The sequence below is a fragment of the Narcine bancroftii genome, chromosome 2 (genome assembly GCF_036971445.1).
Source record: "Narcine bancroftii isolate sNarBan1 chromosome 2, sNarBan1.hap1, whole genome shotgun sequence".
NCBI classification, from domain to species: Eukaryota; Metazoa; Chordata; class Chondrichthyes; order Torpediniformes; family Narcinidae; genus Narcine; species Narcine bancroftii.
The window spans coordinates 240,758,340-240,778,046 of NC_091470.1; the positions used below are offsets into that span (position 1 = coordinate 240,758,340).

At 41.1% G+C, this 19,707-nt stretch overlaps 1 protein-coding gene across 4 annotated transcripts in view; it reads right to left on the reverse strand.

Moving 5' to 3' along the window:
• samd12 (sterile alpha motif domain containing 12) overlaps positions 1-19,707 on the reverse strand; it is a 99,646-nt gene that overhangs the window by 24,604 nt on the left and 55,335 nt on the right. For 3 of the 4 annotated variants that reach the window (XM_069920574.1, XM_069920575.1, XM_069920573.1), the window contains exon 4: positions 19,513-19,653. In XM_069920574.1, the coding sequence (XP_069776675.1) occupies positions 19,513-19,653 (141 nt within the window). Of the gene's footprint in view, positions 1-19,487; positions 19,654-19,707 lie in introns of all 4 variants that reach the window. The other variant, XM_069920576.1, reaches the window with a different exon arrangement.

Here is a 19,707-nt window from a genome sequence, read left to right on the forward strand (position 1 = left end):
GTATTTTTTCAGTAATGTTGAGTCCTGTGTATGTCCAAATCCAGTCAATAAACAGTCTGATTTCACATGTTGTCCAATTGTGCTTATTCATGCCGTTTAAAATATTGGGCTCATGCAAATATGCTTCCATCCACCAGGATTCCTGCAAACTCCAGACACACAACTACAATATAGAACAGGGGCGGGCAACCTTTTACCATGCGTGGGCCGGATGATGTGTCAGTGGTTGAACTGCAGGCCGCATGATGCTACATAAATTAAATAAATATTGAAACACAGACGTTATGCAATTTAAGTTTACGATTATCTCTGCTTGAAGTATGTAATGTAGAGTATGAACATAACTGACGATAAAAAAAATCCATAGAAAAAGTTCAGGTAAAGCTTCCAGTATAGCCATGTAATACTACATTTAGAATGTAACATTCATGAAATTCTTTAACTGACTTCTGCTTCAAACAACGAGATCAACTGTTTTCCTTTCAAAAAACTACATTTCAGTTCAGGGAAGGCATCTTCAAATCTGGAAATGCACCAGAAATCATGAGTTAGTCATTAAAATTACATAGAAAAACCCATAAAAGTCAAAACGGAGAAAAATTAGTCACAGTGAAAACAAAGTAATTAACCCCCTAAACAGAGAGCAGCTCAATCAGCAGGAAACTTGATTTTGTTGTTTGAAAGCATTTCCATATTGGGTGACATAATTGTTGATGCCAATCATCTAAATGGGCATTAGTCATATTTGTTCTCAAGCGGTTCTTGATGTACTTCATTTTTGAGAATAGTTTCTCAGACATGTACTGCCACACAGACTGACTTGATGCGACACAACTCTATCTCAATGTGAATTTGACGAGACACACATTTGAATCAATGCAATGTGAAGTTGACTTTTTTTTGCACTACTTGTATCGGTAGGCCAGTACTTTTGCATTGGGTTGCAGGCCGGATAAATTTGGATCATGGGCCGGATCCAGCCCGCAGGCATAGGTTACCCACCCCTGATATAAAACATTATAGTATAGACCCTTCAGCCCATGATGTTATGACGTCGTAAATAAACCTACTCAACCATCTAAACCTTCCCAACCTCACACCCATAATCCTCTATTTGCATCCATGTGCCTTTCTGAGGTCTTTTCAATGCCCTTATTGTACCAGCCTCCATCACCACCCCTGGCAATATAATCACTTTCTTTTGTAGTTGAAAGATGCAGAGATGTGTCAAAAGATACAAAACTATATTAAGAGAGAGAATGAAATTTGCAACCAGCATTTGTGGCTGAAGTAGAGGGAATCTTCAGCATTTAACATGGATTGTTTAGGTGGTATATTTCAGAGAACAGTACAAATCTCTGACCGAACTCTAATACATCTATTCAAATCCTGGGAATTTATCAGCCTTTAAGACTGCTGAAACATTGAATACTTTGTACTTGATGAGCATGGTCATTGTGGATAGACTGAAGTTGGCTATTGAACTTAACAAATGCAAAGGTATCGGGTTATGCAAAAACTGATGAGAGCTCTCAGAATTAATATTTTAAAAAGAAATGCTGGTGACAAACTATCTTGGGTGTTTGTGGATAAATCACTGAAAGGGGCAGAGCTTGTTGAGAGAGTGGTTAATAAAGAATGTATGATTGATTGATACAGAGCACAAGTTCTATTGAACTTCTGGAAGACTAGTTAAGCCACAACTGGAGAATCACATTAAGTTTTGGTCAGCCAACTTCAGGAAAGATATGAAAGGTCCCAAAGATTGTTTAGAAAAGACATTAAAATTATTCTACGAACAAAGGATTTCAATTGTAAAGTTTGGGCAAATCAGGAGCAAAGGAGTTAAAGAAAAATTATACAGGTGTAAAAAACAATGACTGCTTTAATGCAAACAAGTGAAACCTATTCTGAATAGCAGATTGAGGGAGTGGGAGTGTGATTTTCAGTAAAACCCACAAGGGAGTTGCAAGGACTTAAAAAAAACAAAGAGTAATTATGATTTGTCTTTCACAGGTTGTAGGAATGGGTGGGACAGATTCAGTGCCTTCAAAAGAAAACTGGAGAAGTATGTGGGAAAAGGGCAGACGGACTTGAAGGGCCGACATGGCCTGTTTCCGTGTTGTAAAAGGTTATATGGTTATATATGGAAGGGGACTGAAGAGATTGCTCAGATATCTTGCAGTTTTGGTAGGTTGAACGGTTTCCTGCCATAACAGCCTGAAATGTTGACCCTTCTTTTTCTCCCACTGATTTTGCTCAACCTGCTGAACCTCTTTAGCAGATACTTTTCTTTGCTTATGATGCAATTCTATTTTCAAAGCTATTGTAATTAACTGGGCGGGGGGGGGGGGGGGGGGAAAGAGGGGCGTCAGATAGATCAAGCAAAGTACCTTTTTCAGCATTTACTTGTACATTTCATTGGTTTCTGTACCAGTTTAATTTAAAATATCTGTATCAGAATACATTTTAATAAAGGTAAACAGCAAAGAAGCTGACTGAGAACCACTGCATTTTATGCAAAACAGGTTATTCTCTCATGGTAATGGTATGATCAGTAAGCAGAAAACCTGAATGAGAAGATTTAATGCAAAGATTCTTACAAACAAAATACCCAAATGTTGACATTTTTAAAAATAAATTGATATTAAAAATAAAAAAACAAGTTAAATTACAATATGCTGAATATTTAATGTGACAATTTAAAAAATTTAGACATAATGCACAATAACAGGCCCTTTTAGCTCACAATCCATGCCGCCCAATTACACCCAAATGACCTACACCCTGGTACATTTCAAACAGTGGAGAGAAACTGGAGCCCCCAGGGAAAACACACTTATACCTGGGGAGAATGTACAAAATCCATACAGACAGTGTGGGATTAGAACCCCGGTCCCGACCACTGGCATTATAACAGTGTGCTGTTACGCCAACTGTGCCACGCCGTGGCAAGCTGACACTAAATATTGACTTTTCTCTCCAACCCCCCTCCTCTCCAAATACACAATATTCTATAGATGCTTCAAGTCTGTTAAAGCTCTTATTTGTTTTGGAAGCACCTTCCTCCAGCTCTGTCTCTCTCTCCCTCTCCACCCTTTCCTTGTCTCCTTTCACACAAACATTATAAATTCTTACCTAGTCCCTTATTTTATCTAATTAACATTTTTTTTGGTCTGGTTTCCTCCCCATCCAGCATTGTCTGAATTCTGAGACTTCCTGTTTCTGGCTCATTCTTCTTATTCCTCGAAGAAGGGCTCAGGCCTGAAATATCAGTAATACATCTTTGTTTCTTTTTGACGCTCAAAACACCAGCTGAGTTATCCTAGCATTTCTGTGTTTTTTTACTACATTCACAGCATCTACAGACCTTCAAGCTTCACCCAAATTGCTCAGTCACCTTTCATCCATTTTGATTTCAATGCACTTAATTTTTTAATCTTCAATGCCACATTAGAAACTTGGGCTTTCAATGACTACAGCGCCAGCATCCTAGGTTCAAATCTGGCACTGTCCTTAAGAAGTTTGTATATTCTCCACGTGTCCAAGTGGGTTTCCTCTGGGTGCTCCTGTTTCGTCTCACATGGCATAGACGCATGGGGTTAATTGGTCGCCTGGGCATATTTTGGCAGTGCAGGCTGGTGGGCGGAAGGATCTGTTACTGTGATGTACCTCCAAATTTAAAAAAAAGATGCATTTACAAAAGAGTGAGTATAATCTAAACAGAAAAAAAATGGAGAAACTCAAAGTCTGTTATGAAAATACAAATTAAATATAATGTTAATTCATTAAATGTCTCTTTTCATTAATTCACTAATGACTGTTGTGAAGACCTCCCTGCTCAGCAGAGATAGAGTGCCTCCCAGTAGTTGCTCAACAGAGATAGAGTGCCTCCCAGTAGTTGCTCAGCAGAGATAGAGTGCCTCCCAGTAAAATGTAGACCCTTCTACTTGCCCAAGGAATTCTCGGCCATACTAATTGTCGCAGCCTGCATTTCACCTTTGGGTAATGAGGGTGAAGCCATGACGGAGCTTTATGATGCCATCTGTGAAGCCCAGACAACCCACCTTGATGTTGCCATGATTGTTGCTGGCTACCCCAATCATGCCAACCTGAAAACTGTCTTACCACAATTTCAATAGCATGTCAACTTCACCACAAGAGGAGAGAACACCCTTGATCTGCTGAACACCAACACCCCTGAGGCGTACAAGGCTGATCCTTGCCCCACCTTAGTTACTCGGATCTCATATCTGTCCTGCTAACTCTGGACCACTGAGAAAGCAAACTAAATCAGTTCACAGGGAGATCAGGGCGTGGAGGGATGGAAGGTCCAGGCCCGACTCAGAGCTTATGATGCTGCCTTCAGGACAGAGGATAGGGTGGTACTAAGATCAGCCAGGGATGAACAGAAGGCAAAGCAGGGGTATGCACAGAAGATCCACAGACAACTGTGTGACACAAGGCATAAGTGGCAAGGGATTAAGATTATAACAGATCATGTCAACCTTGTGAGTTAAGGACAATGACACCTCCCTTCCGGACAGATTGAACATCTTCTATACATGGCTTGATTAGAAGAACAGGATGACACTAAAGTAAGCTCCATGACCCCACTGATGAACAGGCCCCCTGCATAGCCGCAGCTGAGGTGAGGGGACCCCATCCGAGCCAGTGGGTCCAGACAACATACCTGGTCGGGTACTGAAGGACTGCATAGACCAATTGACGGAGGTCTTCACGGACATTTGCAATACTTCACTGCAATAGTCCATTGTTCCTGTAGGGTTCAAGATAGGCATCATTTTCCTGGTACCCAAGAGGGCAACAATAACAGGCCTTAATGACTACCACCCTGTGGCAATGACCTCCACCATTATGAAATGCTTCCAACATCTGGTGATGAACGCATCAACTGAGACGCTGGACCTATTACAATTCACCTATAGAAGAAACTATTCCACAGATGATGCTATAGCCTTGTCCCTTCACTCCGTCCTGATCCACCTGGGTCATACACCAGGTTGCTGTTCATTGAGTTCAGCTTGGATTTTAATACAATCATTACCCTGAGGCTGGTGGAGAAGCTGTCCTTGCTGGGATTCAACACCCCTATCTGAAACTGGATTCTGATCTTTCTAACAGAAAGACCATAGTCTGTCCAGGTCAATAGCAGAACATAAAACACTGTCACACTGAGCACTGTCGCACCTCAGGGCTGTGTGCTCAGCCCTCTCCTGTTCACACGACTGACCCACAAATGCTTTGCCAGTTCTAGCTCCGATTCAAACAAGTTTGCAGATGACAACAGTTGTTGTCTCATCAGCAACAACAAGCCACTCTACAGGAGAAGAGGTTGAAAATGTCCTGAAATGGTGCAAGAGTAACAACTTTAATCTCAACATGGACAAGACGATGGAGATGATTGTGGACTTCAGGAGGATCAGGAACAACCACCCTCCAATAACTGAAGCAGGCAAGGGTACTGGCCACCATTGTGTCAATCTTCTATTGGAGCTCTATTGAGAGTGTCCTGGCTGGCTGCATCACAGTGTGGTACAATTACCACAGACAAATGCATTGGAGGTCAATCTAGAGGTCCACAAGAATGGCAGAGAGGATCACTGGAGTCTTCCTCCTCTCCATTGACATGATCTACCGGGATCACTATCTGAAGAAGGTGCGCAAAGTCATTGAAGACCGCTTTCACCCTGGATACAAAATCTTTCAGCTGCTCCCATTGGGGATGAGACACAGGGGTATCAGAGCCAGCACCGCCAAGCTGAAGAACAGCTTCTTCCCACAGACAGTGAGAACGGTGAATGACCAAAGGAACTGTTCACATTAACTGAGACTTTCATATTCATGAAACAATATTTATCGGGTATATGTATTGTTTGACTGTATGTGTGTTATGTCTGGTTGTGTGTCTGCAAGTTTTGCACTGAGGACCAGAGAAAGCTGTTTCGTTGGGTTGTACTTGTATGATCAGATGACAATAAAAGCTTGACTTAAATCAGAAGACCACAAATCATTTTATTTTGTATTAGTTGCTTTTAAAAATGTACAAAATGGGCAATTCAAACTAAATACATTGCATTTTTCTTTCCCAGCCTTGGACATAGTTTAATTTGTTAACTCTCTGGTACTGACAGTTCCAGAGCAAGTTTACAGAGAGATGAAACCGCCACATCAACCTTGACAGAATAAAGCTGTGCAGCAATCTTTTTTTTAATGTACACCTTGCACTGGTAGCTAAGTCATTCTTGGCTTGCTGCAATGCCCATATAATCAAGATGACAATCAATTACACAGAAAAGGTATGTGGTCAGCATTCCTTTAAACAAAGCAAGCAATAAAATTTAGGAGACCATCTCTGAAAGCACATTAAACTCACTTCCTCAGGTACAAAATTCAAAAGTTATTCAATCTCATTCAGTATTATAAAAGTTGGTTGATGTGGAAATGGGAAGATCTGCACTGGTGATTAAAGGAGTGCTCCAAACTTTGAAGTTGTAACGAAGAGACATGATTGAAACAAAGTAATGGTGTTACAGAATTGGATTGAAAAGTTATTTTCATGTACGAATGGCTCATACAAAAATCAATTAAAATATAGTAAATTTAAGTACACCAACAATGTCAGAAATAAACTAAATATTAACAAAGAAGCTAAATGGAAATGCTTTAAAAGTGATGAGAAGAAATTAAGGAACACAACTGAATGAATGGTATTATGCCAAATAACTTCAAAACAGTTAACAACCCTTTCTTGTATTAACAATCATTATTTCTTCTTACCCAAAGAAGAAATGTAGATGAAAACTCCCATTGTGGTAGAAGAACTACTCAAAAATGACAAAACTGTGGGTATACAAGTTCATCATTTGTCAATTAATAAAAGGAAAATTGTCAAGGTGTGTAAGGAACTAAAAAGAGTATGAATTCAGTAAACAACTTTTGCATCCTTGAAACATTTTTAACTATTTCATAGTCTAATAAAGGCTTATGTGGAGTGCAGTGTGCGCAATACTGCGCACATTGCACTCCACCTAAAAGCTCCTTTGCGCAGGCCCGAGGACAGGTCCACGTCCTCCCCCTCCATGTCCTCCCCCTCCACGCCCTCCCCCTCAAAAGATGCTCACAAACTCAAGCTAGCATGCTGGAACATCAGAACCATGCTAGACAAGGCTGACAGCCACCGACCTGAACGTCGGTCTGCCCTCATTGCACATGAACTCCTCAGACTTGACATCGACATAGCCGCTCTCAGTGAAGTCCGCCTGGCAGATGTAGGCAGCCTCCAAGAACGCGGTGCGGGCTACACACTCTACTGGTCTGGCAAGCCTTTGGATGAACGACACCTATCTGGTGTAGGCTTCATGGTCAAGAACTCCATTGCCTTCAAACTCGAAAACCTTCCGACAGGCCACTCGGACCAAATCATGTCCATGCGACTCCCCCTTCAAAACAAGCGTCGCATCACCCTCATCAGTGTCTATGCTCCAACCCTCCAGGTGGAACCAGCAGAAAAGGACAAGTTCTACACTGACCTGCGCAACCTCATCCAACGCACCCCTACAGCCGACAAGGTTGTCATCCTTGGCGACTTCAACGCTCGCGTCGGCAAAGACTCAGAAACCTGGCCAGGAATCCTGGGCAAGCATGGCGTCGGCAAGTGCAACGACAATGGGCGCCTCCTGTTGGAGCACTGCGCAGAACAGCGGCTTGTCATTACAAACACCCTTTTTCAGCAGAGGGACAGCCTTAAGACTACCTGGATGCATCCCCGATCCAAATACTGGCACCTCCTGGACTACATCCTGGTGCGAGAAAGTGACAAACGAAATGTGCTCCACACCAGGGTCATGCCCAGCGTGGAATGCCACACTGACCACCGGCTGGTTCGCTGCAAGCTCAACCTTCACTTCAAGCCAAAGCCCAGGAACAGTAAAGCCCCCAGAAAGAGGTTCAATGTTGGAAACCTGCAGTCAGACGAAGTGAGAGGAAACTTCCAGGCAAACCTCAAAGCAAAGCTCGACGATGCAATCCGCCTCACTGACCCGTCCCCTGAAACCCTCTGGGATCAGCTGAAGACTACCATACTGCAATCCACTGAAGAGGTACTGGGCTTCTCCTCCAGGAAAAACAAGGACTGGTTCGACGAAAACAGCCAGGAAATCCAGGAGCTGCTGGCAAAGAAGCGAGCTGCCCACCAGGCTCACATTACAAAGCCGTCCTGTCCAGAGAAGAAACAAGCCTTCCGTCACGCATGCAGCCATCTTCAGCGCAAACTCCGGGAGATCCAAAATGAGTGGTGGACTAGCCTCGCCAAGCAAACCCAGCTCAGCGCGGACATTGGCGACTTCAGGGGTTTCTACGAGGCTCTAAAGGCTGTGTACGGCCCCTCACCCCAAGTCCAAAGCCCGCTGCGCAGCTCAGACGGCAAAGTCCTCCTCAGCGACAAGATCTCCATCCTCAACCGATGGTCAGAACACTTCCAATCTCTTTTCAGTGCCAACCGCTCAGTCCAAGATTCCGCCCTGCTCCAGCTCCCTCAACAGCCCCTAAGGCTAGAGTTGGATGAGGTCCTCACCCAGGATGAGACATATAAGGCAATCGAACAACTGAAAAGTGGCAAAGCAGCAGGTATGGATGGAATCCCCCCAGAGGTCTGGAAGGCTGGCGGCAAAACTTTGCGTGTCAAACTGCATGAGTTTTTCAAGCTTTGTTGGGACCAAGGAAAACTGCCTCAGGACCTTCGTGATGCCACCATCATCACCCTGTACAAAAACAAAGGCGAGAAATCAGACTGCTCAAACTACAGGGGAATCACGCTGCTCTCCATTGCAGGCAAAATCTTCGCTAGGATTCTCCTAAATAGAATAATACCTAGTGTCGCCGAGAATATTCTCCCAGAATCACAGTGCGGCTTTCGCGCAAACAAAGGAACTACTGACATGGTGTTTGCCCTCAGACAGCTCCAAGAAAAGTGCAGAGAACAAAATAAAGGACTCTACATCACCTTTGATGACCTCACCAAAGCCTTCGACACCGTGAGCAGGAAAGGGCTTTGGTAAATACTAGAGCGCATCGGATGCCCCCCAAAGTTCCTCAACATGGTTATCCAACTGCACGAAAACCAACAAGGTCAGGTCAGATACAGCAATGAGCTCTCTGAACCCTTCTCCATTAACAATGGCGTGAAGCAAGGCTGTGTTCTCGCACCAACCCTCTTTTCAATCTTCTTCAGCATGATGCTGAACCAAGCCATGAAAGACCTCAACAATGAAGACGCTGTTTACATCCGGTACCGCACGGATGGCAGTCTCTTCAATCTGAGGCGCCTGCAAGCTCACACCAAGACACAAGAGAAACTTGTCCGTGAACTACTCTTTGCAGACGATGCTGCTTTAGTTGCCCATTCAGAGCCAGCTCTTCAGCGCTTGACGTCCTGTTTTGCGGAAACTGCCAAAATGTTTGGCCTGGAAGTCAGCCTGAAGAAAACTGAGGTCCTTCATCAGCCAGCTCCCCACCATGACTACCAGCCCCCCCACATCTCCATCGGGCACACAAAACTCAAAACGGTCAACCTGTTTACCTATCTCGGCTGCACCATTTCATCAGATGCAAGGATCGACAACGAGATAGACAACAGACTCGCCAAGGCAAATAGCGCCTTTGGAAGACTACACAAAAGAGTCTGGAAAAACAACCAACTGAAAAACCTCACAGAGATAAGCGTATACAGAGCCGTTGTCATACCCACACTCCTGTTCGGCTCCGAATCATGGGTCCTCTACCGGCATCACCTACGGCTCCTAGAACGCTTCCACCAACGTCGTCTCCGCTCCATCCTCAACATTCATTGGAGCGCATTCATCCCTAACGTCGAAGTACTCGAGATGGCAGAGGTCGACAGCATCGAGTCCACGCTGCTGAAGATCCAGCTGCGCTGGGTGGGTCACGTCTCCAGAATGGAGGACCATCGCCTTCCCAAGATCGTGTTATATGGCGAGCTCTCCACTGGCCACCGTGACAGAGGTGCACCAAAGAAAAGGTACAAGGACTGCCTAAAGAAATCTCTTGGTGCCTGCCACATTGACCACCGCCAGTGGGCTGATATCGCCTCAAACCGTGCATCTTGGCGCCTCACAGTTCGGCGGGCAGCAACCTCCTTTGAAGAAGATCGCAGAGCACACCTCACTGACAAAAGGCAAAGGAGGAAAAACCCAACACCCAACCCCAACCAACTAATTTTCCCCTGCAACCGCTGCAACCGTGTCTGCCTGTCCCGCATCGGACTTGTCAGCCACAATCGAGCCTGCAGCAGACGTGGACATTTACCCCCTCCATAAATCTTCGTCTGCGAAGCTAAGCCAAAGAAGAAGAAGAAAGGCTTATGTAAGGGTTCAGTTACTGAGAACTGTCCACAAGCCAACTTCTCCATAAAGTCAGAAACATTAATTTTCTATACTAAATAATATTGCTCTACATACACTTGCCCCAATTCTTCACTTCATTGAATAACTTCTACAACTGCCCACAATTAAATAAATGGAATACATATATCCAGTCATTCATGAATAACATTATTATTGGCTTAAAAAATGTACAGGAGAATTTGCATGGTAATTCATTCCAAAGAACAGTCACAGGCAGCCAATTTGCACAGAGCAATGCCAATCCCACACCAAAACAAAGAGATGAGTGATAAATAACCCCTTAAACTTTTGACCAGGATTGAATGTATGAAAACCTGATCTTGAAAGTCACATATTTAAGGTTTAGAAAGAATTGGGAAGGTTTAATAGGAATAGCCCATTATTTTTTATTTGTATGGCAAAATAGCAGCATTGGATTTACTGCTTTAGTAAAATGCATTTGGATACTTATTGCATATTTATATCCACATCAATTCAGCAGATTGACAGGAGGCAGTATCTGCATCAGGACTGCAATAATCTAAAGCCTCCTTCTTGAACTATCGACAGTCATACATTAATTTATGCTATTTTCCTCTTTCCATATTCAATCACACATGACACTCTAACAGAGATGCCTTCTAGGTTGTTAGGGGAGGGGTGGGGGGAGGCGCAGAGAAGAGAAAAGACTCTGGTTATATAAACATTTACAGATTTTTGGGCTGGCTGGCGCCTGCCTAGAAAAGAAATACAGATTGGATGACAGCTTATGGGCCAAACATTCCCACAGACATATCTATGGTCTCATCCATTGCCAGGATGAGGTCAAATGTAAACTTGGTAAACAACAAACACTTCATATCCCTCCAGTTAGCCTTAAACTCAGTTTCTTCTAATTTTAGGCAACTCAGTTTCTTCTAATTTTAGGCAACTCGGTTTCTTCTAATTTTAGGCAACTCGGTTTCTTCTAATTTTAGGCAACTCGGTTTCTTCTAATTTTAGGCAACTCGGTTTCTTCTAATTTTAGGCAACTCGGTTTCTTCTAATTTTAGGCAACTCGGTTTCTTCTAATTTTAGGCAACTCGGTTTCTTCTAATTTGAGGCAACTCAGTTTCTTCTAATTTTAGGCAACCCACACTTCAATCTGGTCCAATAACCCATCACATTTTAATCAAAGAGATTATATTGGAGGGGGCTGGCTACGCAAAGGACTTAGACATGCATGTTTTGGTTCAGATCTCCGTGACGAGTACTAAATAGACTGTTAAAACTTGAAAATTAAGATTTATTTAATCAAAAATGGATAAGGTTAGTGCGAAGAAGTCGAGGCAGCCGAGATTATTGGGTGAAAGTCCAAAAGGGAGTGGTACAAAAATAGCAATGGAATTAGCAGAATCAAGTAAAATTAGGGAGTTGGGTGAAGAATTGAGCATCATCCTGGAAAAAAATGGAGAATTCGAGTAACTGATTCATGGGTGTTGAAACGTTGATGAGAGATATAGAGAGACAATGACTGAAATAAAATAGATTGTTGAAGATCTGATGGAGAGAATGGATGGAGCATATATTGAATTGACGAAAATGCATGAAAAACTTGAGGCTTTGGAAAAAGAACTGGAGTCAGATAAACTAGAACTGCTGGACAGAATTGACCATATGGAGAACTTTAGTCAATGGAATAATGCCCGAATTATTGGTCTAAAGAAAAGAATCAAATGAAGAGACCTGGTGAACCTTTATCAAAAATGGATCCCACAAGTGTTGGGAGAAGACAAATTTTGAGGAAAAACTACACACTGAAAAAGCTCACCGAACACTCGGACCGAGAAGAGCCAGTGATCAGAGACCAAGACCAGTCCTGGCAAGACTTTTAAGCTACCAAGAACAGGAGACAATTCTGGGAGTGGCATATGATTGCTCTAAGCAGAATAATGGCCTGCCCGAGGTTGATCGTGAAAAGGTATTATTTTTTCAAAACTTTAGACTGACCTTGATTAAACAAAGAAAAAAAATTTGAAGATGTGAAAAGACAACTACATGCCAAAAACTTGAAATACTCAGTACTATATCTTGCAACTTTCAGGCTCGAAGTAGTGGAAGGGAACCAGCAATTTTTTTTTATGACCAAGAACAAGGTAGAAGACTTTCTGCAAAGTTTGTTAAAATGCTAATGTCACTGAGGGAGAAGATTGTGAAAATAATTATAATGTAATTAAGAAAAAGTAGTAAAAGTTGTATTTTAAAATTTTTATTAAACCGTCTTATTTATTGTTTAAAATTAAAGTGTATAGAAATGTTCTTGGAGAGCTCAGTAAAAGAAAAATAATATCTGGGAAATATTGGTTTAAGGGGGAGAATGGCACTTGGAGAGGAGTAACAAAAAATGATGGTGCTAAAGGGAGGGGTTCTTCTTCCTTGAGAGATTCCATGGTCTTTCTTTGTGGGCTTTCGGGGCTCGACGTATACATATCGCCTCAAATCATGCATCTTGGCGCCTCACAGTTCGGCGGGCAGCAACCTCCTTTGAAGAAGACCGCAGAGCCCACCTCACTGACAAAAGACAAAGGAGGAAAAACCCAACACCCAACCCCAACCAACCAATTTTCCCCTGCAACCGCGTCTGCCTGTCCTGCATCGGACTGGTCAGCCACAAACGAGCCTGTAGCTGACGTGGACATTTTTTACCCCTCCATAAATCTTCGTCCGCGAAGCCAAGACAAAGAAGAAGGATCACTATCATTTAAAGAATCAAAGAGATTTTACCGTTAAAAATATAGTTTTAAAGACAAATATGGATAGAACATTAAAATCTATTAGTCTTAATCTTAATGGAATTACTGGGTCGATGAGAAGAAAACAGGTCTTAGCTTACTCAAAAAAAATTAAAGGCAGATATAGTCTTTTTACAATAAGCACATCTTACCAAATTGGAACACGCAAAATTAAAAAGAGGATGAGTGGGGCAAGTAATATCATCTTCATTTGGACCAAAAGCATGAGGTGTAGCAATTTTAATTAATAAAAATATACCAATAATAATAGAAGAGACATTAACCGATCAAGCTGGAAGATTTGTAATGGCACACTGTAAAATTTATGCAGAATCATTGATGTTTCTGAATATTTACACTCTAAATGATCCTTCATAAAGACTTCATCATCATATGTTTTTAAAAACTACAGAGGGAAGACAAAATATATTGATTGGAGGAGATTTCATTTCTTGTTAGATCCAATATTGGACAAATCAACGACAATAACAGGCGAAAGCTGCAAAAATGACATTGCCATTTGTGAAGGATTTAAATTTAATGGAGGCAGCTCAACCCCTTAGAATGAAACTATTTGCTCTACCCAAGGGTATATGATTCATATACAAAGATTGACCTATTTTTAATGTCTGCCCAGTTACAAAATAGAATGGTAAAAATTGAGTATTTGGCAAGATTTTTAATCAAACCACTTGTTGTTAATGTTAACTATTACGATAATGGAAAAGCAAGAAAGTATGTACAGATATCATTAAAGTTATGTCACTCTCTCCAACAATACCAAATAAAGCAGTTTATAGATTAGGTTTAAAATTAACTTTAAAAAGTACAAGAAAGTTTGAAATACATTGTTCCAATATCTCTAAAGACTCTGATATGTCCAAAACATATGCAATAATGAAGCATCTCCACAGTTGCATTTATCACAACAAGGAGAGAAATCACAGAAAAATTAGATCATTTGACTTTGGACATGCGAGTCCAATGGATTACTTTAAATTGTAGGAGAGAGTGACAGGCACGTAAAGAAGAGATATTCTTCTTATTTCTTTGGCTTGGCTTCGCGGACGAAGATTTATGCAGGGGGTAAATGTCCACGTCAGCTGCAGGCTCGTTTGTGGCTGACAAGTCCGATGCGGGACAGGCAGACACAGTTGCAGCGGTTGCAGGGGAAAATTGGTTGGTTGGGGTTGGGTGTTGGGTTTTTCCTCCTTTGCCTTTTGTCAGTGAGATGGGCTCTGCGGTCTTCTTCAAAGGAGGTTGCTGCCCGCCAAACTGTGAGGCGCCAAGATGCACGGTTTGAGGCGATATCAGCCCACTGGCGGTGGTCAATGTGGCAGGCACCAAGAGATTTCTTTAGGCAGTCCTTGTACCTTTTCTTTGGTGCACCTCTGTCACGGTGGCCAGTAGAGAGCTCGCCATATAACACGATCTTGGGAAGGCGATGGTCCTCCATTCTGGAGATGTGACCCACCCAGCGCAGCTGGATCTTCAGCAGCGTGGACTCGATGCTGTCAACCTCTGCCATCTCGAGTATTTCGACGTTAGGAATGAAAGCGCTCCAATGAATGTTGAGGATGGAGCGGAGACAACGCTGGTGGAAGCTTTCTAGGAGCCGTAGGTGATGCCGGTAGAGGACCCATGATTCGGAGCCGAATTTGAAAATTACATTCCACGTCTCTTCAGAAATTAAAAGCTGCAGGTCCTATTCCCAGGGAGCCTCTCTTATTCCCAACATATGATAAATGTAAGATATTGAACCATTATAGAAAGGTTGTAAATTAAAAATTACATTAATTAAATTCTTATCAGTCCTCTTTGGAAATGTTTGTAATTGAGATTGTAAAAAAAATCTCTAATCTGTAGAAAATGAAAAAGATGAGTATTTGGTAGTCCATATTTAAGTGAAAATTGTTCAAAGGAAGCGAGACTCCCCTCAACAAATAAATCTTTAAAACATTTAATTCCTAATCTATACCATACTTTAAAAATGACACCATCAATCATGGAAGGTTTAAAGAAATAATTAGAAAAAATAGGACTAGAAAGAGAAAATCTCAATAAACCAAAATGTTTTCTAAATTGTATCCAGGTCCTCAAAATATGTTTAACCACTGGGTTATTAGTTAATTTATTTAAAGATATAGGAAGTAAGGATCCAAGAAGAGAAGTGAGAGAAAATTTTGTAACAGAATTAGATTCCATGGAGACCCATATTGGACAATCTTCACGGTTCATATAATATAACCAGAACACAAGATTTCGTATATTGACTGCCCAATAATAAAACCTAAAGTTTCTTTTTAAGTTTTTGTCAATGGACTTTATTTTAGGCAAGGATGTTTATTCTTCCATTTATAAGATTGAGTCCAGGGAATCAAAAAAAGACAGGAATAAAAAGAAGGAAAGCCTGAAAAAGGTATCAAACTTTAGGCAATATATTCATTTTAGTAGAGTTGATTTGACCAACCAATGATAAAGAAAGGAGCGACTAATTTGATAGCACCCCTTTCACATGTTTGATTAAGGTGAGAAATTTTTCTCTGAATACGTTTTTATGCTTTTTAGTCATTGTTACACCCAGATAGGTAAATTGATTTCTTACATTTATAAAAAGGACTTCTCAGTAGACCTACGGGTGCTGTAGTGGCTAGTTGCCAGTAGATAGGAGGCTGTTGTGTCTAGCTGTCAGAAGACAGGAGCTGTTAACGCTGGTTCTGCCCACTCCCTCCAAGCGTATTGCTACAGGTTAGTATTTATCAGTGTTAAATTACTCAAAAGAGAAAGTTCACTCTTATGAAGATTTAACTTTCAACCTGAAAATTGACTGAAATGACTTTATTTTCTACATAGGATGTTTAAAAGGAAATACAAGTTCATGAAAAAACTACAAAAACCAGAAGTGGCACTGGACAAATTTCCATTTATGCTGTTGCAACAGGCAGTGTAAAGATTGCCACAGGTGAAGTTGGCAACAATTTTCATACAAAGTAATAAAGCAGATAACGTTGGAAAACCAAGAAATTTGGTAACCAAGAAATTCGAAGATCTCAAGCAAAGTATTTGAGCAAAGATACCAACCATCTTAGATTTCAGATTATTGAACATAATACAATAAATCTATGTACAGTGAGAGCGAGCTGTTGAGGAGTCTGATGGTGGAGGGGTAGCAGCTGTTCCTGAACCTGGTGGTGGGAATCTTCTGGCACCTATGCCCCTTTCCCGATGCTAACAGTGAGAACAGAGCGGTTGCTGAGTGGAGTAGATCATTTTTGTTTGTTACTGCCCTCCGACGGCAGCATTCCCTGTAGATGTTCTCGATGGTTGTGAGAGTTTTGCCTATGATGTTCTGGGCTGTGTCCACTATCTTTTCGAGGGCTTTACGCTCAGGTGTATTGATGTTCCCACACCAGATGATGATGCAGCCAGTCAGCACACTTTCCACCACATAGCTGTAGAAATTTGCCAGGGTTTCAGATGTCATAGCAAATCTCTACAAACTCCTGACATGATTTCTTTATGATGCCATTAGTGTGTTTGGTCCAGGAAAGATCCTCCACGATAGTGACTCCAAAGAACTTAAATTTGCTCACCCTCTCCACCTCTGGTTCCCTCAATGATCATGTAACTTGGCTTCCCCTTCCTGAAGTCAACAATCAGCCTCTTGGTTTTGATGACATTGAGAGCAAGATTGTTGGTGCACCATTCAGCCAAGTTTTCAATCTCTCTACTGTATGCTGACTCATCACCCCTTTTTTATAGAACCCACAACCGTGGTATTGTTAGCAAATTTGTTGATGGTGTTGTTGTCATATCGAGCCACACAGTCATAAGTGTATAGCGAGTAGAGCTGGGGGCCAATACTATGGAAATTGTGAAGGAGATGTTCTTACCAATCCTCAATGATTGTGTTCTGGAGGTGAGGAAATTCATGATCCAATTACACAGTGGGGTGTTGAATCCCAGGTCTTGGAGTTTACTGATCAATTTTGATGGATGGTAGTGTTGAATTACGAACTGGAGTATACATCTCTACTGTCCAGGTTTTCCAGGGCTTTGTGTACAGCCAGTGAGATGGCATCTGCCATAGACCTGTTGCTACGATAGCTGAATTGAAACAGATCCATGTCACCACTCAGTGAGGAACTGATATGCTTCAACACCAGCCTTTCAAAACCTTATTGGAGTAACAGACTATTCTTTCAGCAGGAAAGAAAGTGAAATTAAATTAGGAAGAAAAGCAAAATCTCTTTTGTGCCTAGCTTCCTTCCATCCTTTGCAACATTCCTTATAACGGTAGGATTTTGAAAGACTGACTGCACAAAACTCAAAAGATAGATCAGACTTGGGGGTGGGGGGGGGGGGGGAAGTCATTAAGAAAAATCAAAACTTGGATGCACTTTTCAATTTAGTGAATAACACAGAAATGCTGGAGGAACTCAGCAGGTTTCACCGCATTGATACATAAACGATGTTGCAGGGCTGAGACTTTCAAGGCCTGAGTATAATGCAGGCAGACATTAGAAGGCCAAGGAGACAGAAAAAAAGAGCAGGGGAAGAAGCACAGACCAACAGAGAAAAGGTGATAATGGGACATGGATAAGATGACAGGAATGGAAAGGTGAGAATGGATCAGGGAGTGATCTGTGGAAGCCGAGCTGGAGGAAAGGAAACAGGGGGAAAGGGAAGTGGAAGAGACAGAGCTCAAGTAAAGGAGAGGTAGAGTTAGATGAGGACAGGGGCACTAACAGAAACTGGAGAAGTTGACGCTAATGCCATCTGTTTAGAGGGCACTTAGACAGAATACAATACAATAATTGTTCCTCCAATTAATTATAAAAAATCTCATTGAACCTAGTGTATGTACAATCAATATTTTATGGAGAACCACATTTGAAGTTTGATCAAAAGCTTCAAGAATTTTAAAAGAACTTTTCCTGTTGACAAATCATTTGCACAAATTCATCAGTCAACAGCACCAGGGAATACCATTATATTTCTAACCATGAAAACACAACCTACAAAATGTTAAAGCAACCACTTGGCAAGAACAACTGAGAAAATGGAATCGAAACAATAAATAAAAATTGATCTATCTCACTTGAATATTTAAAATGTTTTGTTATTTTACAACCATATTTTACTGTTCTACTTTAAAATTCAATATGCATCGATTCCTTAACAGAACTTAAAGTATGATTAATTTTCTTGCAAGTTAAAGTAATGAACATTTTAATCATTGTAAAATTGGTGAAGACAAAGCATCTACAGATTGTTTGTCAAAATATTATCTTGTGTCTGTATTAAGATTAATATTACAATCCTTCATATCATATTTAACTCTTTCTCAATAAACATCATTTATAACATGGTGGATAAAAGAAACTTCATACTAGCAGTGTTTTACTCAAATTTATAATTTCTACCCATTAAGATGAATAGGATTTTAAAATCTTTAATAAAGCAAATACAGGAGCTTGTTATCTGCCATTACTTATAACAATAATACGACTCGTGACAAATACAATTTTTCACAAATAGAGAGGCAGATTTTCAATCAGAAAAAGATGGGTATTTTGTAAATGTTATTCAAATACAATCTCTTAAATCAACATTGATTCTTTCAGAACATGTTCCAAGGCATTTAACATCAATGTAATAAATAACAATAACAGACGAAGGTAAAGATGCCAATGGAACAACAAAGAAGACAAAGGGAGGTGCAAGGTCAAGGAATGAGGACAGGGAAGGGCACAAAATGGCAAACTACAATACAGTTAAACACGAAGGATTCTGTCATTGTAGTTTACACAATTTGCAGGGCAGGCATCCCATGAAGGGACATCTTTTCAATGCAAGACAATTGTGCCGCACCTGGATGACTGGAGCCACAACTGCCTATGGACTACTGGAGTGAAGGGAGGCTCCAGTTGGAGGAACACAGATTTCCAGGGTGGAGATTGAAATTAGCAGAAAGAGTTGGAGAAAGAAAGGGAGGATGCCAGTACTGAATAAAAGCCCTTCAGAATTAATAATAATGAAACAAATGTTTGTCCTTTTTCACTGGCAATTCTGAAATATTCTAAAATATAGAAGTGTGTGTAACACTGGTTCATATAAAATGTATTTACAGATAACCTGAAAGATAACAACATTTAGATAATGCCATTACAGGATCATGCGAAAACTTGTTTTGACAAATTTATTTTTAAAAATAAAAGTGTAGCTAAGTGAGAACTATTGACAAGGATTAATATCTATTCATTTTATGGATATTTTGAAAGCCATATACCTCTATCCAAGCCTGTATTCTGTACCTTGAGTCAGCAGCTGCAAATTTCGAACTTCTTCTCGAACTCTCAGATGCAGGACCTGCTGCAGCACGTGCTGTCGCTGAGTTTCCTGGACAATACCCATTCTTTCCAGCTTCTTGTCTGTTAATCGCAGAAGTGCTCGACCTGAGAATACACAATTTAACTTGTATAGTGATAAATAAATCACAAGTGGAATGG